The sequence below is a fragment of the Phlebotomus papatasi genome, chromosome 2 (assembly GCF_024763615.1).
Source record: "Phlebotomus papatasi isolate M1 chromosome 2, Ppap_2.1, whole genome shotgun sequence".
In the NCBI taxonomy this organism is placed as follows: Eukaryota; Metazoa; Arthropoda; class Insecta; order Diptera; family Psychodidae; genus Phlebotomus; species Phlebotomus papatasi.
Window position 1 is genome coordinate 78477871 of NC_077223.1, and position 23699 is coordinate 78501569.

General features: G+C 33.8%; 3 protein-coding genes across 17 annotated transcripts in view; all 3 read left to right on the forward strand.

Annotated features, from left to right (window-relative positions):
- LOC129804549 (MAGUK p55 subfamily member 7) overlaps positions 1–9084 on the forward strand; it is a 30789-nt gene extending 21705 nt beyond the window's left edge. For 5 of the 15 annotated variants that reach the window (XM_055851925.1, XM_055851919.1, XM_055851920.1 and 2 more), the window contains 6 exons: positions 2228–2395; positions 2474–2656; positions 2704–2851; positions 3062–3337; positions 7134–7477; positions 7556–9084. In XM_055851925.1, the coding sequence (XP_055707900.1) occupies positions 2228–2395; positions 2474–2656; positions 2704–2851; positions 3062–3337; positions 7134–7477; positions 7556–7732 (1296 nt within the window). In that variant the 3' untranslated portion in view covers positions 7733–9084. The remainder of the gene's footprint in view (positions 1–2227; positions 2396–2473; positions 2657–2703; positions 2852–3061; positions 3338–7133; positions 7478–7555) is intronic. The other 10 variants (XM_055851929.1, XM_055851931.1, XM_055851933.1 and 7 more) reach the window with 3 other exon arrangements.
- Positions 9085–14475: 5391 nt separating this feature from the next.
- LOC129804550 (beta-ureidopropionase) lies at positions 14476–15944 on the forward strand. Its single transcript, XM_055851935.1, has 3 exons — positions 14476–14688; positions 14770–15032; positions 15092–15944. Exons 1-3 carry the CDS (start codon positions 14582–14584, stop codon positions 15883–15885), a joined length of 1164 nt encoding a protein of 387 aa, XP_055707910.1. The 5' UTR covers positions 14476–14581; the 3' UTR covers positions 15886–15944.
- A 3230-nt stretch (positions 15945–19174) lies between these two features.
- LOC129804551 (uncharacterized protein F13E9.13, mitochondrial) lies at positions 19175–20684 on the forward strand. The gene is made up of 3 exons (XM_055851936.1): positions 19175–19280; positions 19340–19422; positions 19480–20684. Exons 1-3 carry the CDS (start codon positions 19202–19204, stop codon positions 20152–20154), a joined length of 837 nt encoding a protein of 278 aa, XP_055707911.1. The 5' UTR covers positions 19175–19201; the 3' UTR covers positions 20155–20684.
- The last annotated feature ends 3015 nt before the right edge of the window (positions 20685–23699 follow it).

Here is a 23699-nt window from a genome sequence, read left to right on the forward strand (position 1 = left end):
TTTTCTGCAAAAAAATAACATTTTGTGACGGTTGGTCTTTGTCTCTAACCAGGGCAGAGCATTCTCATACATTTTCCGTACAAAAGTATGGTACATTTTTTCTTAAGTGATTTTTTAGTTTTAGTATAAAACCCAATGCAATCATTTTAAAACTTTTACCAAATGAAAGAGTATCTAATGTTATGTTATTGGCTCAAAATTTATAATGATTGCACGAGGATAACAGTTCCTAAAACCTATATGAAAAAAACGTTAAATTCGCAATTTTTTGAATTTTTCTGACAAATTTTCTATTTGTAACACCGGTAACATTTTAAATTCAATAAAAATATATTTTCTGTACATGTGCCTACCATTTCGTGTTATATTTATTTTTGTGGGACCTAAAGCTTAAAAATTATAAAGAATTTAAGAAAAATATACCACTTCTGAATTAAAATGCTCCATCCGTTAGTTAATCATCCTAGTCTCTAACTCTCCTGATGGTAATGATCTGGAACCTAATGAACCACACGATCCCTAAGAAAGACTCTGGAAACACATTTTACTTAACCACTGAAGAAGGTCGCCATCAGGATCGAAAGCTCTGGACAAAACCAAGAAAATAATGTTTCCATCTTAGGGTGACTAACCTTTTTCACTGGCAATCACCGAAGATATCCCTCTGAAATCAATTGCGCCAGTTCATTGTTGAGAGAATAAGAATACGTACTACGTGATTCTTTAATCCTAACAAGTTCACGAAAGTTTATGACATTCCACAAGAATTTGTTCGTAAATGTTTATGCAAACAGAAAAATGTTCAAAATATTTTGTAATATTTTCGTAGGGTAAATTAAGCTAATTCAAAACCTGCTCCAAATGGAAATTTTTCGCTACTCCAAATGGAAACGTCATTGTTTTCACGATAAATACAGTACTAAATTATTATATTTATATATTTTCTATATCACAGTTTCAATATTTAGCTAATGTTGCTCCAAATAAAGCGAAAATCCATTCATATTCACAAATTTTAATTTGTTAATTTCTCAGAAAAATTAAAAGTGTACCTTTCCACCATCGAATTTTTCATCGATCGACCATGTTTTCCAATGAAAAACACAATTAGGCTGAATGCTCTTTATTCGTTTTGTTTAACATTTATGTCATATTTCTGGCTAATTTTAGTTAAATTCAGTGCTAATCTTTATTGTTAACGGTACGTGAAGTTTTCAAATGAAATAATTACTTATTTCGTGAACAAAAAGGGGTTTTCTGAAGTGTCTGCAAATGCTTCGATAAGGAAACCCCGGAAATAAGATTTTTTTTAGAGAGATTTTTTTATTGTTTTAGACGGGAAAGGTGAAAAGGCCAGGAATAAGAACAAATCCTCCACTCAAGCGCAACTCAACAAGGTTTTTTTTTTTAAGCCTTTCGTCGCGGTTTCACTTACACTGTTTGTCTCCAATTAGAAACTTTCCCTTGTCTCCATTTGGATTAATTTGTTTCCAATAGAAGCATTTTACACTCGCGTATTTTTCTTGTGTTTAAGAAGTTTTCAATTTATATTTAAAGAATTTTCACTAAACAGTAACATTCTAGAAGAGTCAAGGAGCAAATTTATGTAATTCTCTTCAGAAAAAAATATGAACTTAATGTGTTGAATCTTCTGTCAAAGTTAAAGCGTCTGGAAATGGTTTTGAATTAGGACATTTACCCTATTCTAAAGAAGTTTATATTTCATGTAAAATATAGGGAAAGATATCTTGCATAGTAACATGTTACGATATATTTTTATAATAAAGTTGTTTTATTTTCTCAAAGAAATATCTTGTAATAAAATAATGCTGCTCGAGAAGTTGCATTTTTCTTTGACAGTACATATTATATCTTTTGTCCTTTGCCAAAGATAATAAAACGTTCTCTTTGCTTTTCAAAGAAAAGCTGAAAGAAAAGTACATTTATTCATCGTTTTTGCATTAAGGGATTTGTGTAATAGATGTTACTTATGTTCATTTTATGTTATCGTCCAATTTATTTTTGTCCCAATATAATTTCCAAATAAAACTTCAAAATAAACTATTTAGTAGTACAAAAAAGTTATCTTATAGTGAGATGATAAAAAAAGAAGACATAAAACCACCTTTTTTTTAAATACTGAATGTAAATGAAATGTTGAATGTTGAATAAATGCCAAGATTGTGTGAATTGGATGTAGTTAATTAATCTTGGGCACTTCTTGCAGGGTGCCACAATTAAGACGGACGATGAGACGGGAAAGATCGTAATAGCCAGAATAATGCATGGAGGAGCGGCTGATCGATCGGGATTGATTCATGTGGGTGATGAGGTTATTGAGGTGAATGGGATTAATGTTGAGGGGAAAACACCGGGAGATGTCTTGCAAATTCTCGTGAGTTTCTGTTTTTTTTTTTTTTTTTTTTAATATTTTTCAATCTTGAAAAAATGGTGTTTTCTCAAAATCTTTCAGCAAAATTCTGAAGGGACCATAACGTTCAAATTAGTGCCGTCTGATGGAAAAATGGGTCAGAGGGAAAGTAAAGTTCGCGTTCGTGCTCATTTCGACTATGATCCAGAGAGTGATCCCTATATTCCGTGTAAGGAAGCAGGACAGGCATTTCAACGAGGTGATATTCTTCATATTGTCGCCCAAGTAAGTTTATTTGACCCCGTTTACCCAGTAAATACTCCTAATTGAAGTCCTCCTGTCAGGATGATGCTTTCTGGTGGCAAGCTCGAAAAGAGGGTGACCGTAATGCAAGAGCAGGCCTCATTCCCAGCAGAAATCTTCAGGAACGTCGCATTATTCACGAAAGGAATCAGATGGAGAAGAATAAAGATCCCAAAGGTTTGTTATTTTCTGTCAAATCTGCAACTACTTACCGCACTTGCCATGATTTTTTACTTTCTTCAAATTTATCCTAGCTAAATCACTAACCATATGCCATTAATCTCTGTCTCTTTCATAATGATTCCATCATCTCACGAAAACGTTTCACTGCAAAAAAACACTGACCATTGGCTTAACGTTAACCCTCCCTCATGTACAATCACTTAGAAGGCTCATGTGCATCCATCTGCTCGACCCCACCCGGTTCCCCAAACCCCAATTCATGTCGAGGACCTAAGACTAAAAAGATTATGTACGACGTAGCGGAAAATGATGATTTTGATCGGGAGATGATTGCAACGTACGAGGAAGTGGCCAAGCTGTACCCTCGACCAGGTGTCTATCGGCCCATTATCCTAATTGGCGCACCCGGAGTTGGACGGAATGAGCTGAAAAGGCGTCTCGCAGCGAGGGATCCAGAGAAATACCGCACTCCAGTACCATGTGAGTCAATTTTTAAAGAACATTCAAATCTTCACTTAGGAATTTATTAAATACTTTCTGACATACCCAGAAAAAATTGTAAATGAAAATTCGATTTTTATGCCTTAAGCACTTCTTTTTAAGTCAAAAAATTTAATAAATTAAGATAATTAAGGAAACCGTACCAAATTTCGACCAGCTTGCAATTTCGGCCACTTCTTTTATTCCTCAAATTTGTATGGATTTTAGGTTTTTTTATAAGAGTTTATACAATGCAAAAAAAAATAGAAATATCTCTTATGCGAACGAGATAATGTGAAAAAGACTGCAAGAATTCCAGAAGGGCAAAGAACTATGAGAAGCAAGGTGACCAAAATATTACCTAAAGCTATGTCTAGACAAATATAAAGTAACATTATTCTTAAATACATCCAAAAAATTGCGAAAAAGAATATAAGGCAGAGAATCGAAGGAGTTTGAGCAGCTCGCAAAGTAGGGCCGTAGCGCTGGGGGGACATTGAGGGGCAATGCCCTATCTTAGAACTTAAAATGCCCTACCTTAAAAACTAGAAACGAAGATAATGTTCTAAGATAACTGTTCGTAGTATGACATGGTAGAAAAGAAATTAATCTCCTATTAAATGGCCTGATACATCTATTCTAATAGAGTTATCGATTGAAGTGCTTAATGCAATTGGTTAAAATCGTATGAAAAGTCAAACGATAATTTTGTGAAAAATTTAAATATTTTCTCAAACATCTTAAAAGATAAAATGGAATATTTATCCATCAATTTGGCATTATTATTAATGAGTTGAAATTGCAAATATTTGATTAATTAAAAGAAATAATGTTTTTCAATGGTTCTGAGCAAAACGAGCGTAAAGATTCTTACACTTCTTGCATAAAAACTCAATATATTTCTTTTTTTCATTTACGAATTCTCAAGATAGTTAAGGGGTTACGTGTATCAAGAAGACTGGTAAAATATAATAATTTCTCAATTGTTTTTAACATTAAAAAAAAATTAAGCTCTTAGACATATAAAAGTACAACATTAACATAACCTATATTTTCTAAATTTTTAATTTAAAACTTTTAAAAATTTAGTCATTGAAACCTTATTTTTGGAGATTTTTTTGAAAAAAACATACTTTTTGTTGAAGAAGTTTTCTCCGAATTGGTCCATCTAAAGTCTAAAAATCAAATATTTCCTGTTAGCTGATAAGTTAAACTAATCCCTAAATGAAAGATTTTATGTTCACTTGATCAAAACGTATTCCACATTCTACAAGACGAAACATAGTGTAAAAAATTTCATTTTTTTTTTAATTTCTTTGTTCAAAGACTTGTTTAACTCATCAGGTAACAGGAAATATTTGGTTTTTGGTTTCCAGATGAACCAATTCCGATAATAAATCTTGACCACCGCAAAGTATTTTTTTTAATGTCTCCACAGGATAAATTTTTAAATGTATAGGAAATATAGTTTGATTGTTGTAGTTTTATATGGTAAATGTCCTAATTCAAAACCATTTCCAGACGCTTTAACTTTGACAGAAGATTCAGCATATTAAGTTCAGATTTTTTCTGAAGAGAATTACATAAATTTGCTCCTTGACTCTTCTAGAATGTTACTGTTTAGTGAAAATTCTTTAAATATAATTTGAAAACTTCTTAAATACAAGAAAAATATACAAGGGCAAAATGCTTCTATTGGAAACAAATTAATCCAAATGGAGACAAGGGAATGTTTCTAATTGGAGACAAACAGTAAAACCGCGACGAAACTCTTCCAAAACCTTGTTGAGTTGCTCTTGAGTGCAGGATTTGTTCTTATTCCTAGTCTTTTCTCCTTTCCCATCTAAAACAATAAGAAAATCTCTCCAAAAAATTATTTCCGGGGTTTCCTATTGAAGCATTTATAGACACTTCAAAAAACCCCTAGAAAAACCCCTAATTAGCCAGAAATATGACATAAATGTTAAACGAAACGAATAAACAACAGTCACTTTATTGTGTTTTTCATTGGAAAACATGGTCGATCGATGAAAAATTCGATTGTGGAAAGGCACACTTTTAATTTTTCTGAGAAATTAACAAATTAAAATTTGTGAATATGAATGGATTTTCGCTTTTATTTGGAGCAAAATTAACTAAATAATGAAACTGTGGTATAGAAAATATATTAATATAGTAATTTAGTACTGTATTTATCATGAAAACAATGACGTTTCTATTTGGAGTAGCGAAAAATTTCCATTTGGAGCAGGTTTTGAATTAGCTTAATTTACCCTATGCCTAAGAGCTTAAATTAATTATATTTTTTTATTATATTGAAAATCTGCTGTTTTTTTGTCAAGTTTGACCCATGTAACCCCTTAAGTATGTAAAGAATTGCATCGAGCAAACGGTTATCGGCCACCGAATCTCAGCTAAAAAACATTTATCACAGGTTTCACACAAGCATTACAAATTCCAGTAAGAAACTGTGTTTCTTCTTGAATACTTATCATTGTAAGCAGGGGGGTGACTTTAGCTCTGAATAATGCGACCGATTGTATAGTGTAATTTTTTCCCTGTTTCCGTACACATTTCACGAGATATCTCCAAAACTACGTAGGTTGCCAATTTGGGGTTTTCGGTTGCCTATTCAATATTAAGTTGGCTTTTATTTTGCATTTATATTTTTTGCTAATTCATTCTACACTGACAAAAAACAGATAACAAACTCAAAAGTTTTTTCGGCGCGCTAGAAACATAGGCATTGTCATGCCCCTGATTGTAAGCTTTCTTAAAATTAGTCTTTGGTTTCTCTCAGTCAGTCATGAATTCATGTTTAAATACTGAATGGTTAATTGAAGGAGTCGTTGTTTGAAACAGACATTACATACACATAAAAATATGTACAATGACGAAGTCAGGAAGCGTTAACTAGCGCGACTTGCGCCCCTGCGTCTTAGCGTAGATGACCAACATCCAGAGTGAAATTTTTGCTGATTTCCTTCCACTCTTCTCCATCTATTCTAAAACTATGGCTCGTTTAGAGGTTGATATTTCGTCCATATACGAAAATATCGTTGAATCATCCCTAATAACAATTTTCCAAGGTTTAAATTACAGGTTAAAAAGGCTCTAGAGAGCGTATTTCTGAACCGAATGGTATCATGTTGCATTCGGTGGAAAGATCTTGGAATACCTGACAAGCCTGAACTGATTCCAATCGGTTATGAACCGGTAATTAACCGGTTGAAGAGCATAGTAATCCAAGAAACGAAATTGTGAAGAATTAAATAAAAAAAAATTAGAATGTCTATTTTTCTGGTGTCTTTTTGATACGAACCGTAACATCACACTAATATCCTTTGTACAGTAAACTCTCTCAAATTCGGGCATATGGGACCGAAATGTCAGCCGAATTAGACAGAAATTCGGGCGACAAACTTTTTGAAATGCAACAATTTTTTATTCATGTGCATATATAGATATTGAGTTTACACACTCATATATAACGTGATTTGCATGAAAATCCCTCAATAATGCAAAATCACATCAAAACTAAGACAAACCATGCCAAATTTGAGCATATTCGATTCATTTGAAAATCATAATCAAACTTGAAAAATGACAACAAACTTTTTTCAAATGTAACCGCTGCCCGAATTAAAAAGTAGCCCGATCTTAAAAGAGCCGAATTTGCGAGAGTCTACTGTATCATGCTTCTGTAAATCGAATCTAAAAACAAGCCAGTAGTTGTTCTCTCCTTAATCAACTGCGAATTCTTTAGAAATATAACTTGAAAGTATTTTTCCTCTAGACACTACCAGACCCATCAGGACAGGGGAAGTACCTGGACGCGAGTACATCTTCATCCCGCGTGACAAAATGGAAGCTGACATCCAGGCTGGGAAGTTTATTGAGCATGGCGAATACAAAGGACATCTCTATGGCACTTCAGCTGAAAGTGTCCGAAGCATTGTGAATGCTGGCTGCGTGTGCATCCTCAGTCCACACTACCAGGCCATTAAGGCTCTGCGGACGCCACAGCTGAAGCCCTTCATCATCCACGTGAAACCACCGACATTTGAGCAGCTCAAAGAGACACGAGAAGCCGCCCATGCCCGATCTACCTTTGACGAAACCAACTCTCGAGGATTTTCTGTGAGTTTTTGTTCTTTTGGTTTTTTTTTTTTTTCAAAGGACTGTAGAGGAAATTAGGAAGATTTCTTTGTGTTTCAGGATGAAGAACTTCAGGATATGATAAAATCAGCTGAGAAGATAAATTTCCTCTATGGCCATTTCTTTGATGATGAAATTGTCAATGATGATCTCGCAACAGCCTTCGAGGCTCTCGTACAATTGGCTCAAAAGTCTGAATGTGAACCTCTCTGGGCACCAGCTACTTGGGTTCAGTAGAAAGATAAGGATTGCAAAGGATGAGAGATACTTTCAGAAGAGAGATCACGAAAATGATTGAAAATTGTTTCTAAAGAGTTATCTTCAGTTTTCAATTTTGACCCTTCACCAGAAAAAAAAGAAGACTCACAAAAAGGAGACACTGAAGCCGACAAGGTAAAAAAAAAATATTTTGAAAAATAAATGAAGCATAAAAAAATATTTATGTAAATTTGTATAAAGAAAAAGAATTGAACAATTGATGGGTCAGATAAATTATTTTTTCGTGAATTAGAAAGAATGAAAAAGAATTGTAAAAAAAAACAAGAGAACTCTTAATCTAAATAAAAATTGACGATATATTTTTTGTAAATATTTTCTCACAGCTTTAATGCCTTTTCCATCCCATTTAAATAAAATGAAAAATTAACAAAATTTTGAGAATCACTTTTGGGTGATTCTTGAGAGAAATTCAACGCGAGAGAGATTTTCGTTCGCGCTAATGAGTTCTTTTTAGCTATTTTTTATTCTAGTCTTCAAAATAAATTTTTTGAAAAATTACATTTAGAAAATAAAATTAGTTAATACTGCAACACTTAAGCTTATGATTTTTGAACCACGGAAAATTCATCCATTTTTGGATTAAAAAAAAATCCTTTTGAAAGGAAAATTTATTAAAAAAAAGGTAAAGTTGCACTCACTGCCATTAAATTCGACACAAAGCGAGTTAATTTTTTTCTCGCTTTTGAAAAGAAAATAAAATATAATGATTATTGAAATTAACACATGAGATAATAATTAAAATTTTAAGAATAGTGCAAGTTTGCAGTTGTTGAGTTTCTATTTTATGAATAAACCAAAAAAATGTAAAGAATTATTGTGAGACAAGAAAATCTACCATGACCTTTTTGAATTAAATAAAAAAAAAACCCAGAAAACTCTTTTAAATAAAAAAAAAACCTATTGAGAAATGAAAAATTTCAGCAATATTTAGAAGACACAAAAAGATAAGAATTTTATTGTGAATTATCTTTAAAAAAAAAAGAAGAAAAAAGTAACTTGCATTTCTCTTTTCACTCTTTACTCTCTCCATTACAAAATAAAAGAGCTAAATAAAAAAAAACACAAAAATATATATACATAAATATAAAAACAATCTATTTTGAGACATAAACATTAATTCAATTGTGCAACAATATTGATAAAAACTGAATCTCTTTCCGTTCTTTGAAAAAAAAAAAGCAACAAATTAGATTCATAAAAAAATGTAAAAGTTATAAAAGGAGAATGAACAGAGATTAGAATGAATTTTAGTGATAAATCTCGTGTAAAAAAATATATATAAACATGCAAAATATACAAAGTAAAAGACACGTGTGCTATATTCATTTCCACACCGACAAAAAGTCCCAAAACTCCTCAAAGATTGCAGGCAAAATTAACGGCTTCAAAGTATAAGTTTTTGGAGAGTTGAACTTTTTGAATGGAAAGTTCGTGTTTAAGATTTTACTCAACTGCTGAAGCTGCTGGAGGCAAAAATGTTTCAGTAATGCCACCGAGAAGCCACTCTACTTCAAACACATTGCTTTTGATTAACTGAAAAGTCATCAAAAGTTTCACATGAAACTGCAAAGAGATTCTTCTGTCTGTGATATCATAAGTTCTGCAATTTAATAGGAAAAAGGAAGAAGTTGAAGAGTTTACTGCAAAATACTTGCACAATTTTCAGGTCAAATGCCTTTTTGCAGTGTAGAATTTACAATATCTTTAGAGTTGTAATGAATTTCATCCTTCGCGCCTTTTAGGAAACTTTGAGACAGATGGCATTGTATGAGCAAAAAATGATGTGTGGACGAAATTAGATGTAAATGTCCTCTACAATTATGACGAAGTAATTATCAAGATCGGTTAAGCAAGTGTCGATATCGCTCCTTGGAAATTACAAGGGGCCAACTAATTTTCGGCCATTTTTTAGGTGACAGCATGAAAGATTCAACTTTGTGTAAATAAGTATCTCAATTTAATGATTGAACAAAAACAATTTTGTTTTCTCAATAATGAACTGGCGCAAATGATTTTAAAGAGGTGTCTCCGGTGATTGCTAGTGAAAAGTTAGTCACCCTAAGATTTCGTTTTTCCAAAACCAAAAAAGTGTTTTCATCTTAGGGTGACTAACTTTTCACTGGCAATCACCGGAGACACCTCTTTAAAAAACAATTTTATTTATTTTCTATTTGTATGAGCACTAATATAAACACCGAAACTTTTATATTTTTACCTTTCAAAATATGCTTTTTAATGAGTTAGCTCCTTGTCGTTCTAAATGATGTGCAAATTTTGCTGAAATTAGAATGATAAGGGATTAACTTCCTTGAGTTAGTCCCCTGTTTCACAAAAATTTGAACGATGAATATATTTTGTGCCTGTTTCGGCTCCAAACAGCTGAAAAGCCGAAGCTAGAGGAAGAGAGTAATCCTAATCCCGTCAGATTATTCCCTTGCTCTGGTGAGAACTACCTGAGAAATTCTTCCACTATTTGGACTGACTCTCGGCTGTTTTCACGGCCTCTAGTAACGGCTCTTTCGAGCCACCGGGCTTAAGGCAGTAATGCCCCCTTGTGTAGGCTACCCCCGGGGGTGCCTCAAGAGAGTTTTAACCAAGGTTAGAAATAAATTTCCAACCTTGCAGTCTGGCAAATGAATGCCTCTAAGGAAAAATTCCTCCAGAAATATTCTCAAATCCTGCCCTAGGTCTTAAAGCCTCTTGAAGAGAAGCCGCTGTTTCCTGGCAGTGGGGAGCCAATTGGCCGCTGGTAATCCTTAGGCAATAGGATGCCGCTGGTCTTGGGCCAAAAGGGAGATGCGATTTCTCTGGAACAAGCACTTTCGTGCTGCTAGAAGTATAACTCAGGAATCTATCGCAATCTGATTTATGTAACAAAAATTAACCCTGTTTATACAAAATTATTTTTACCCCACTTAATTACTAAAGTGAACTCCGTGAACCCATAATAATTTGTCATTGCAAAATTGCACATTCTTTATTTTGCTGATGAAAAATGCTGATCAAGAAGTGAATGAACGGGTGTCATTAGCACTAAGCATAATGACCTAATTTCATTACAAATTTGATAATTTTCAATCTCTAATAGCATAGAAACTACTTGTTAGAATGGTAGCAAATTGATATCAGATAGAGATAAGGATATAGAAAATAGGATGGTAAAAGTTTAGGATCGTTTAGCATCCTAGTTTCTTCAATATTTGCCGTTAAAGTGAGGCTTGTTTTGTATACTTCGTGAAATGACTCGATTTAACCAAAACTAAAATCCGTATATTAGTTAAACTATTCGTCTCTAATTGAAATTACAGGACATTCCTAGTAGTAAAAGTATCTAAAAATAGTGTAGTAGTCCTTAAATCCTTTAAGGATAAGTCATTGACTTAAAAAGTAGGGGTAACAAAACCCTTGTAAAGTCTTGGTGAAGCCAATACTGTCCAAATTTTGTGTTGGATTATTCGTAACCTTTTTAGGATATGAGGACTTATGATGAATATTCTAGAGATTTAAATTTTTCAAAAGTACTCTGATATAAATTAAAACCCATTAATATCCCTCAAAGATTAAAAAATCCTAATTTGAAAATTATTTGTATGAACGTGCATGTTCATCTTGAACAGTGACTCTTTACTTCAAACAAAATTATGCAAGTAATCAAAAAGATTAAAATTTTGAAAAACTTTTCTAATAAAAAAATTTAATGACTTATCATCTGAAAATTTATTAAATTGTCTTTCTAAGTGCATTAGAATCTCAAAATCGCAAAAAAGTGAGTTGACCCCTTGTAATTTCCAAGGAGCGATATAATTGAAATTATGTGTTATGAAAATTGGTTTTTCGACTGTGGCACCTCTAGCGTTGGTCCTAGGAAGTTCGAATGTTTTAGAAAGTTGTAGCGCTTTCCGATTTCTTTTTTTTTGCGCCCTCACTCATCATATTAGGTCAAATAAAACCGGAGATATGGCGTTTTGAATTTCGTGAACTTTGACCCCTCATATCACCGGTTCTATTTTAACCCACAACGATCCCACGCCACTTTTTGTAAGCTTTATTGCCTAGACCACAACGTTCTAAAATTTGATTAACTTGCACAATAGGGTAAATTAAGCTTATTCAAAACCTGCTCCAAATGGACATTTTTCGCTACTCCAAATGGAAACGTCATTGTTTTCATGATAAATATAGTACTAAGTTACTTTATTTATATATTTTCTATATCACAGTTTCATTATTAAGTTAATTTTGCTCCGAATAAAGCGAAAATCCATTCATATTCACCAATTTTATTTTTGTTAATTTCTCAGAAAAATTAAAAGTGTACCTTTCCACCATCGAAATTTTCATCGATCGATCATGTTTTCCAATGAAAAACACAATAAAGTGACTGTTGTTTATTCGTTTTGTTTAACATTTATGCCATATTTCTGGCTAATTTTAGTTAAATTCAATGCTAATCTTTATTGTTAACGGTACGTGAAGTTTTCAAATGAAATAATTAGCTATTTCTTGAACAAAAAGTGGTTTTCTGAAATGTCTGCAAATGCTTCAATAGGAAACCCCGGAAATATGATTTTTTTGGAGAGATTTTCTTATTGTTTTAGGTGGAAAAGGAGAAAAGACCAGGAATAAGAACAAATCCTGCACTCAGGAGCAACTCAACAAGGTTTTCGAAACCTTTCGTCGCGGTTTCAATTACACTGTTTGTCTCCAATTAGAAAATTTTCCTTTTCTCCATTTGGATTAATTTGTTTCCAATAGAAGCATTTTACACTCTCGTATTTTTCTTGCATTTAAGAAGTTTTCATATTATATTTAATGCATTTTCACTAAACATTCTAAAAGAGTTAAAGAGCAAATTTATGTAATTCTCTTCAGAAAAAATCTGAACTTAATATGTTGAATCTTCTGTCAAAGCTATAGCGTCTGGAAATGGTTTTGAATTAGGACATTTAACCTAGGGTGTTTCAACAAGGAAAAATTTTTTTTGGCACTATTCTCAGGGTTCTGTATTTGATGAGACAAGAAAGTTTTTCTTCGACGACCATATGATCAAACGCTGTTTAGAGGTGGCTGAACGACCCTCTTTGTAGAACAAATTTCTGATTTTACCGGATTTTACACTACAGAGAGGGTCGTTCAGCCACCTCTAAACAGCGTTTGATCATATGGCCGTCGAAGAAAAACTTTCTTGTCTCATCAAATACAGAACCCTGAGAATAGTGCCAAAAAAAATTTTTCCCTTGTTGAAACACACTATTGCACAATAGCGTTATAACACCCAAAATGTAGGTCAAAATGTTAATTATAACCGGAGATATAGGCTGGTCAATATTCGTACTTTGACCCCTTATAGCTCGGGTCAGGGGTTATCGATCGACATAAGGTTTTTTTTGTTTGATAAGTATAATCTGCAGCTACAACATACTAAAATTTCAGCCCGATGCACTAAAGAATTTTCGAGTTAATTAACTTAGAAAATTAAGAAATTCTCTTTTTAATAAAGCGCCCCTAGCGGTAGTTTTCTGAACTTTAGATGTTAGAAAGGGAAGTGGCATTTCACGAGTTATTTTTCTGTTTACGAGGTTTACAAACGCTTTTAAACAAGCAAAAATGCTCATAAAGTGATCGCATTACGAACAATGTTTGTGAAAAAGTAGAATCTTTTAAAGCATTTCGTAAGTATCCAATGGGAATTCACAAATATTCAGAAAAAATTTTACGAAATATTTTTTTCCTGGAGCTAAACTAAATTAACAATCAGAAACCTATATAATGTGTTCTGAAAAGAATAGTAGCGCGAACTTTTAATTTTAATTATCGTAGCAGAATTCAACGTAGGGTAAAGTGATATAATTTGGAATTAGTGTTACAAGTTGGACAATTCGCCGGTACAAGTTGCACATGGCTTTTTTCTTGATAAATACAGTACAAAATTTGTTTTATTGCACAAGGAACCTAATTATAAAACTAAAGCATTAAAAATATACAAATAAAAATGAAGTACTAAATTTATCAAGACAAAAAGCCCTGTCCAAATTGTACCATTGTCCAACTTGTACCACTTTACCCTATGCAATAATTTTTTTTTACTTCTTTTTTATTTGAGTTTTCATATGAATTTTCCTTTTGCTTGGATAAAACAATTTATAAAAATTATGTATTTTATAAATCACCGATGAACCCCTGTATTTACCAATCCAAGGGGCTGTAAAAGCTAAATTAACAAAGCATTATTTACGCAATACAAAAAGCCTTGATTCACTGCTTGACTGTAAGCCGAAAAGAGTCAATAAAATTTTCAATGTCAGTAATGCAAAAGCATAAATAATTTAAAAGCAACAAAATGAAAAAAATAAAGATAATAAAAGACTGCGTTAAGTAGTTCCAACAACAAAAGAGGAAATAGAAAAATGTTACGGTTGAACTCCAATCCGGTAAATATACATGAGAAGTATGCTAAGAAGGTAGTGTAAGAAAAAAGTGGACAATCAATCCTGTACAATTTTTTTCTAAATGAATTTTCTTTTAAAAAATTTATTATAATTCAACTTTGATCTAAAAACGAATTTCAAATTGATCTGTTCCAAAGTGTCTTCACTGCAACACAACATAAATGATTAAAAGCGTGTCTTGAATATTTTCTTGCACCACACACAATCGTACATTTCCAACGATGTTTGGAGCAATATTTTTTTTTCACAAAAATAGAATTGATAAAGCCCCAGCGACGAAGCAAGTCAGTTGACGTTTCTCTTGCGTGAAGATTAGTCGATTTCTTGTGCTGCTTTAATTTTTTTTGAAGGTGCTATTATGTCTGGTAAAAGTGGAATTAATAGTTTGGAAGAATGTCTTGAGAAGTACATCCCTCCTGAGGAATTGCGTGAGGTCAGACGGATCCTGTATGGCCAGGAACAAGAGTAAGATCATGAAAAATTTTCTCTGCATACATAATCTTATCAGCGAGATTAGAGCATTAATTAAGCTATAAATTATTGTAGAAAACCATTAGAGTTATCTGGCGCAACACTGAAAATTGCACAGGAAAATGACTTTGAGGTGAAAGGATATCGCTTTCAAGCAGAGCAGGAGCATTTGCGTCCGGCAAAAATTGTTCGAGTGGCTGCAATTCAGAATAGTATCGCAGCCAAGACGACTGATCCAGTGGATGTCCAGAGGAATGCCATTTACGACAAGATTGAGAAGATGATTAAGGCAGCTGCAGCTTCTGGAGTCAATATTCTCTGTCTTCAGGAAGCTTGGAGTAAATTTAATTTAATTGTGGGATTTTAGAGCTGAATTATTTAAAGTTAATATTTTTAGCAATGCCCTTTGCCTTCTGCACACGCGAGAAGCATCCATGGACGGAATTTGCGGAGAGTGCAGAGAATGGAAGTAGCACAAAGTGGCTGAAGAATCTCGCACGGCAATTCAATATGGTGATCATATCACCAATTTTGGAACGAGATGAGGAACATGGAGACATTTTGTGGAATACAGCCGTTGTGATCTCCAACAAGGGTCAAGTGATTGGGAAACACCGAAAGAATCATATTCCTCGAGTTGGAGACTTCAATGAGTCCACTTACTATATGGAAGGCAATACTGGACATCCAGTCTTCGAGACGGCTTTTGGAAGGATTGCCATTAACATCTGCTATGGACGACATCATCCACAGAATTGGCTCATGTTTGGCATCAATGGAGCAGAAATTGTCTTCAATCCATCAGCCACTGTGGGAAGTCTGAGTGAGCCACTTTGGGGCATTGAGGCAAGAAATGCAGCTATTGCCAATTCTTACTTCACAGTGGCCATTAATCGTGTAGGAACTGAAGAATTTCCCAATGCCTTCACTTCAGGCGACAGAAAACCTCCTCACAAGGACTTTGGTCCCTTCTACGGTTCCTCATACATTACAGCTCCGGACGGAGCTAGAACCCCGGGACTTTCGCGTCACAGAGATGGTCTCCTTATCACGGAAATGGACTTAAATCTGTGCAGACAGGTGAAAGATTGGTGGGGATTCAGACTCACCCAGCGTCTGCCACTCTATGCAGAATCCTTGGCTGCAGCCTCAAAACTGGACTACAAACCACAAATTCTTAAAGAAGACTAAAGTTTTGTCATTCTTTGTTTTTTTTTACGGTTTTTAAATATATCTTCTTACAGCAGCAATTCTTCATTTTTTGTTATGAAAGTTAATTATTTTGTGTTTCTCTCCTTGATTTATAATCAGACCCAAAAAGTTGGTGAAGTGGAAGAGAATATATACGTAATGCTCGAACTCATTAGTTCAAAGACGTGTGATCGTTTTTCGCATCAGTAATGCTAATATTTTCTTAGCAGCAACTATAATCTTATTTATTCAATTAATTAAGAATTAGTTTATAAAAATAATTATAATTTTAATAACATTATACGGGAAATTTAAAGCCAAAATTTAATTTACAATCGATAGTACGGGTCCGTCTGGTCAATTTATTTTCATTTATAGCTCGATTTAGGGTACAGCAAGGGGAAATTAAGACCCAATGTTGGAAAGCTCTCGACTTCAACTGCAATATACTACAATTCCATTGAAATTAAAAATTAAAGTTCTGATACATTAGACTCTCTCAAATTCGTGCATTTGGGACCGAAATATCACCCGAATTAGAGAGGAAGTCGGGCATGATTTTTTTTTAAATGCAACGATTTTTTGTTTACCTGCGTACTCATATTAAATTTACTATTTACATGTTCATATTAATTGTAAATTTTATGAAAGCCCCTTAATAATGCAAAATCACATCACAATTGAGACAAGCCATGGGAAATTTGAGCATATTTGCTTCATTCGATAATCACAATCGAACCAAGGTACGTGGACCTTATCAATTCACACAACAAATCACAACATTGCTCTATCAGGTACAACGCATCGGGAAGGGAAGTGATTTTATGACGTCAATATCAATCGAGAATTTACAGTATAGCAATTGTTCCATTTCTCGTCAGTTGACTTCCTAAAGCTATTTTTTCTGTTCGTGAATAAACTGTACAAATTGGTGGAAATTTTGTGCAGGAATGGCTACCATCAGGATATTAAACGATAAAGGTGAGTTGTAAAGAGTGGAAAAGACCAAAACCATCAAGTGATCAATGTTTTTTTGTTCAGGAAATCTACAGAAAAGTGGCTAAAAGAGTGTTGCGACTGTGATTCTCCACAATCAACAGCCAATCCAGCAAGTCCAGGATCATGAGAAAGCAGGTGGTATTCTGCCAAGACCACCCCAACAGGAAGGTTCAAAAGTGGAAGCTGCGATAAAGCAAATTCTGTGAGAAATAAGCATATGAAAATCTATTTGCCAATCATTTCTCCCGGAAAGAAGACTTCCACAGTCTTCTTATTGGATGCTTTATTGGGATCTTTCTAAAATTATTTCCTTGGTAATTTATTTCCGTTTATTTCTTAGGATTATCTTGATGATCTTGGTGATGAGCATGATCGATCACTTTTAACTTTTTCCTTAGCAATCACACAGGAAAATACTAAATAAATTCAAAATTTACCTGAGGAAATTCTTCTTCACAACAAAAACATAACCTGAACTGCTCGCGAAAATGACATCGAAATGCGATGAAAAATGGCCGGTGAGCTCTGTACAGTAGACTCTCACTCAATCGGCTCTTTCTCAATCGGGCGTCAAATTTTGTTGACAGTTTTCACGCTTAATTATGAAGCTAATTTGCTCAAATTCGCTGTAGTTCTTCCTATTTTATCGTGATTCTTTATAATTGAGCACTTTTTGTGGAATTTACAGAGGCTTTGACGCTAAATTCTATCGCTAAACCGGATGACATTTTGCCCCATATTCACGATTGAGAGAGAGTCTACTGTACTTGGAACAAAACGTACTTATTCTGAATTAACAAATTAATTCGTGTTATGCGTAGCGAGATAATTAAAAAGTGTTCTGGTAATAAAAGTGGAATAATTGAGTAATATTTTTTACATTCAGACAGATTCGTAAATCATTTAAATAAGGTATAATTTCTTATTTTGTGTCACTGAAATTCTAGTATAAAATCATAAGAATTTTAAAAATGGATACTTTTTGATTAAGACTCCGATACAGTGATTCAACAAATTAAATGAATAATTATATTTTCTCAAAAAGTCGACGAAAAACTTAGAGTAAGTGTGCCAAATTTCGGCATAGTTGCATGCAAGCGACAAAGTCTCAAGTTTGAAATGTAATATTTTTAATAAAAATTGAAAATTTTTGTTACTCTTTTATAAGGAGTCTTACTTGGAACCTTGCAGACAGTTTATCATCTTTATTTTCTCCAAAATCATTCTTAATACATTTTAAAATGAATAAAAATGTAGACATAGCATTGGTGGCCTATTTCGGCCACCTTCATTCTCATAGTTCCTTGCTCTTCCAGAATTCTTTTAATGTCTTTTTCAGATTATCTTGCTCGTCAAAGCGACATTTTTTGTTATTTTTTGCATTGTACAATCCCAAGAGAATGCAAAAACTAAAAATTCATGGAAATTAGAGGAACAAAAAATATGGCCGAAATTGCAAGCTGGCCGGAATTTGGCACACTTACCCTAATTCAGAAGATTATATATGAACAAACGCAATATATTTTGCATTAGATAACTGGTATAACGTAGTTAGTAAATTTTTAAATATTTATTTTTTCTTGGTGACCGATATGTTCTGCAAGCTGGCAGATACAAGATGCATGGCCGATATATACTTCCTTTACCTTATCTCAGAATGACAACATTTCAGGAGAGCCATTTGAAGTTGGTGATTTCCTATGCTGCCTGTGTAATTTTTTTTTTACGAAAGTCTCAAATATCTCGTTACCCGAACACCGGATGATCACCAAATTTTTATCAGTTGTAGATCTCGGTCCCAGGAACAACATATCTCTCGGAGTAATATAAAGCTAAGTCGACTTAGCATAGTATGGAATGGAGCCGTCGATATGTAAATTTGAAAATTTTACAGGAAAATATAATATATTGATATGTGTTCTAAGATCCTTGCCAAATTGCTAGGAAAAAGAAAATTCAATAAAAATTTGACTTCTGCTATGAAAAAATCTGTAAAAATTCACATTGGCATTTTTTGTCAATTTTCAGAAAATTTATATAAAAATGACAAGAAAATGGGAAAATATTTATTGGAAAATGAATTTATGAGTCCTAGAACTGTAGTAGAAGTCTTACGGAACGAAAAATTATTGAAAAATTGCTTTTTTGTTGAGAATATCTGTATTGGCATTTTATGCCAGTTTGGTATTTTACGTGATTTTTTGGCACGGGTTTTAAAAGTGTTAAAAACGAAATCTTTTTAATCTGCTATAATTTTTAGCAAACGCTTGCAACTCTGGGACCACCACAGTGTATTGTTTACTATTACTTGAGGACCATGCAGAGGTTTCTCAAAGTCTTTTCTTCATCGCTAAAATGTCCTGTGATCGGAATGATTCATATTCCTGCTCTTCCTGGTAAGTTCATTAAACGTTTTACAATCAATATTAACAACAAGAACCTAAAATCCTTACAGGAACTCCTCGGTATAGCGGTAATTTTGAGGAGTCTATCAAAATTGTGCGGAAAGAAGCAGAAATCTACCGGAATACATCTATTGTAAGAACCCATCAATAATTTCTAAAACATCTCCCTCAAGAATATTTTAATTTCTAGGATGCCGTTATGATAGAGAACATGCACGATATCCCTTACGTTAGAGAACAAGATCTTGGTCCAGAAACCACAGCCACAATGACAAGAGTCGCTCTGGAGGTTAGACAAATCCTTCAAAACATTCCTCTGGGCGTGCAAATTCTCGCATGTGGTAATCAACAAGCTTTGGCTGTGGCTAAAGCCTCAGGATGTCAATTTATTCGGGCTGAAGGTTTTGTCTTCAGCCATGTGGCTGATGAGGGAATAGTCGATGCTTGTGCTGGGAATTTATTAAGATACCGAAGGCAGATAAATGCAGAAGAAGTGGCTATTCTCACGGACGTGAAGAAAAAGCATAGTTCTCATGCAATAACAGAGGATCTGAATCTCCTGGAGACTGCTAAAGCTGCAGAATTTTTCCTCTCAGACGGAATTATTGTAACTGGAACCTCAACGGGGGATCCTGTAAATCCTCAAGATCTCCAGAGTCTCACAGGAAAATTAAATATTCCCGTGTTAATTGGTTCTGGGGCAACAATTGACAATATTCAGGAATATTTTTCAAAATGTCAGGGAATAATTGTGGGATCACATTTCAAAAAATCCGGTCATTGGGATGGAGAAATGTGTCCGGAAAAAATTGATGCATTCATGAAGAAAATTCAGGAATTAAGAAATTTAGCTTTTAATAAATAGACAATAATTTACTACAAAATCGTTTACAATTAACAAGCGAAAGTTTATGAATGTTAAACTATAACGACCAATGGGATCGTTTTTGACTTCAAATGGCCATTTTACTAAAGAACTGGTAGAATAATAATTTTATATAATACCTTCTAACTAAATTCATGCCCTTGAGGTTATTAGATTATTTCTTCTCTCAACTCTTTCGCGTCATTAGGGTCATATATGACCCAAGGAAAAAACATTTTTTTTTGACTATTTACATTAATTGAAATCTATCGGTTTGTGCACGACATCATAATAGAAGGATGTAAGATTCTTGACAAATTTTCTCGAGACTCCAGATATTCAGGAAAAGAAAATATTTGAGAATAAAAATCACGAATTTCGAACTTTCTGAAATGACTTTTCTTTTTCAAAATTTTTTATATTAATTTATTTTTTTCAGCAAAAAGTTCTTTAGAAACACAAAATAGAATATCCAAAGATTGTATATTGCATATTTTGATATAATAAACTACTCTCAATTTTCCAGAAAAGCGCGTAGAATTTTCCGGGTCATATATGACCCTATTGTCCCCAAGGGTAACAGTGTTTTCGTCCCAAACCTATAGCGAAATTTAGTTGGGACATTGTTTTTCTTTATGAAATGCAGGTAAGACATCTTGCTCCTGGACATTTCATCTTATATCTGATGAATTATAACATATTTTGCAATATTTTAGAGTATTCTGCAAGCGTCTCATATTGTGCAATTGTATTGTGTGTGAATAAATATGTGGATAAGTTTATTTTTGCCAAATACCACTCAAAATATTGTTACAGAGACTGTTCAAGGGATTACCAGGAAGATTCCTTGAACACCAGGAGTACAGTGTTCATAAAGACAATCCAGTTTGCGATGATTTTGGCCAAATTAACAACTTCAAGCAAAAAAACTCTTAGAAAGCCCGTGATATAGATTTTGAAAATGGTATGTACACTTCCCTTGCGGACAACAGGGTCATATATGACCCGGGGTTTTTCCGAGTTTTCATTGAACCATTATATTTGATCATAAAGCATTAGGAAAAACTCAATTTTACATGAATTCATCTACTGAATAAAACTGGGACGCGAAAGAGTTAACCTGTTATAGATCGTTTTACCGGTTTTACCTTTTGTCGTTATGGAGATTAAGTCGTGTGTGATAGCGACCTAGAGGCTTCTAGGAACGTAATAATGTAAGCTTTAAGAACTCCTGATATGCTACAACATTTCAGAACATCACAACTTCATACGATCACCGCTAGGGGTTAATCGAAAAATCGATGTTGGGGGAAGTGGGGCAACTTTGAAATTATGATTTTTTCTACTACAGTAGAGCCCCGCTATAGGCCATCGCTCTATAGTCCACAATTTATCGACCGTTGATTTCAAAACACTGATTTTAAGTTAGGTTATGTTTTTTAATACGCGAAATGCAATGTTGTCGTTGTCATAATTATTTTAATATTTTTGGCAAACTTTATTGAGTAGTTGTGATAATTGTGATCCATAATGAAGAGAGCAAGGACAAGTACCACAATCGCAAAGAAAGTGGAAGCCGTCGAGCAATTTCAATACTAAAAGTCGTTGATAATTTTAAAAAATGACATATAGTGCGACCCAAGTGTCAAATCTGGAACCAAATATGAACTATAGCGGGGCTCTACTGTATTTTGGGATTTGATTTTAAGATATAATTGGGATTCATTTTCGATTTTCCCAGAAAAAAATTCATCAAGTTTGAACTTCATATTTCTGGTCCAACCTAGAGTACTTTCCCCTATATCAGTCCCAATCGGTAATGAATTGGTCGAGTATTAAATATAGAGGAAAGTACTCTCCCTTCGACCGTTCATGCCTTTGAATAATGTGAATTTTCTTTTACTTTTCCTAGGAGACTTACACATTTCTATTCGAAGGCATGAACGTTCGAAGGGAGTGTACTTTCCCCTACTCATATCCATTACGGAAGGAGAAAGAGTATAGAGTGCGATCTGTTATTGGAAAGGCCTGCACCTTGACTACAACCAACTTAATAAAGTTTCATCGAAATCTTTGGATTTAAAGAGATTCTGAAACAAAATTTCGAAAATCGATTTCGATTTCGGCGCCCTAACGGTGATTGCGTGAAGTTGATTTGTCCTGAAGACTTGTATATCATTTCTATTTCTATATTCTCCATAGTCAAAATCAGGCAATTTTAACTGGATAGACATTTTTATGGCTCGGGCACACCTTTTAGATCAAGAAAATTTCATGAAGTCGAATTTCGGGTACCTTTCTTTCTCATATGTTTTGCATAATGTCTATCTCATTCTCTCACACTCTTCTTCTTCTCTTAAACATCACTCCAAATTCAATTTAGCTCAATCGAATTTGGTATGCGAAAAAATGAGATAGTCATATGTAAAACATGTGAGAAAGAAAGGGTTTAGAATTTCGACTTCATGAAATTTTCCTGATCTAAAAGGTGTGCCGGAGCCATTGGATTGAATTTTGAACGATCAAATTTGAAACCGAAGGATATTGCCTTCGGCACAACTTTTAGCTCGGTATAATTTTATAAAATCAGAATTCGCGTCCCTTTCTTTCTCAAAAGATTTGCATAAGTCTGTCCCACTTTTTTGGTCTCAAAATTGGACTGAACTAAATTTAATTTGATGTGATGTTCAAATGAAGAAGAAGAGTGGGAAAGAGTAGGATAGACATATGCAAAGCTTTTAAGGAGGAAAGCAAGTGAATTTTGACTTTATGAAATTTTCCTGATCTAAAAGGTGTGTCGGAGCCATATGGATAGAAATTTTGATGTCATAAAATATTTTTGATCTAAAATGTGACGATGTCGATAATGGCTCCGTTCAGTAATAACCTTTCGAAGAGACAAAGCCACTCCAAAGCCAAGCCAAGCTTATTCGAAAATTTACCGGAAGCCTAAAATGCAAGTTCACGTAGGGGAAAGTACTCACCCTTCGAACGTTCATACCTTCGAATAATGTGAATTTTCTTTAAGTTTTCCTAAAAGACTTAAACATTTCTATTAAATATTAGTTAGCTTATTATCAATTATTGATAAATAAGTGACAATCATGTGGAAATCTCTTAGGAAAAGTAAAAGAAATTCATATTATTCGAAGGCATGAACGTTCGAAGGGAGAGTACTTTCCCCTACTCGCCGCTTGAGCGCTGACTGTTCTGCCATTTCGAATTTCGATATTCTTGACTTCAATCGTCAACAATGTCAAAACAGTGTGCAAAGTTTGCTGCAAAAAGTGAATTTTTGTATAGTTTTGTGGAAATTCAGGATGGCAGAACGTCTTAATTGACGTTCACTTTCACTCAAAGAGATGTCCTTTTTAGGAACTTGCTCATTTTTGTGGAACTCGTCGGTTTAAACGTTCGAACTTCCAACGGGTTTTAGGTAAGTTCTATCTGATATACTTTCGAATCGGTAAAGGAAAAACCTCAACCGGAGAGAGCTCTCAAATCGGGAAGGTTATTACTGAACGAGAATAAGGGACGAAGAAAAA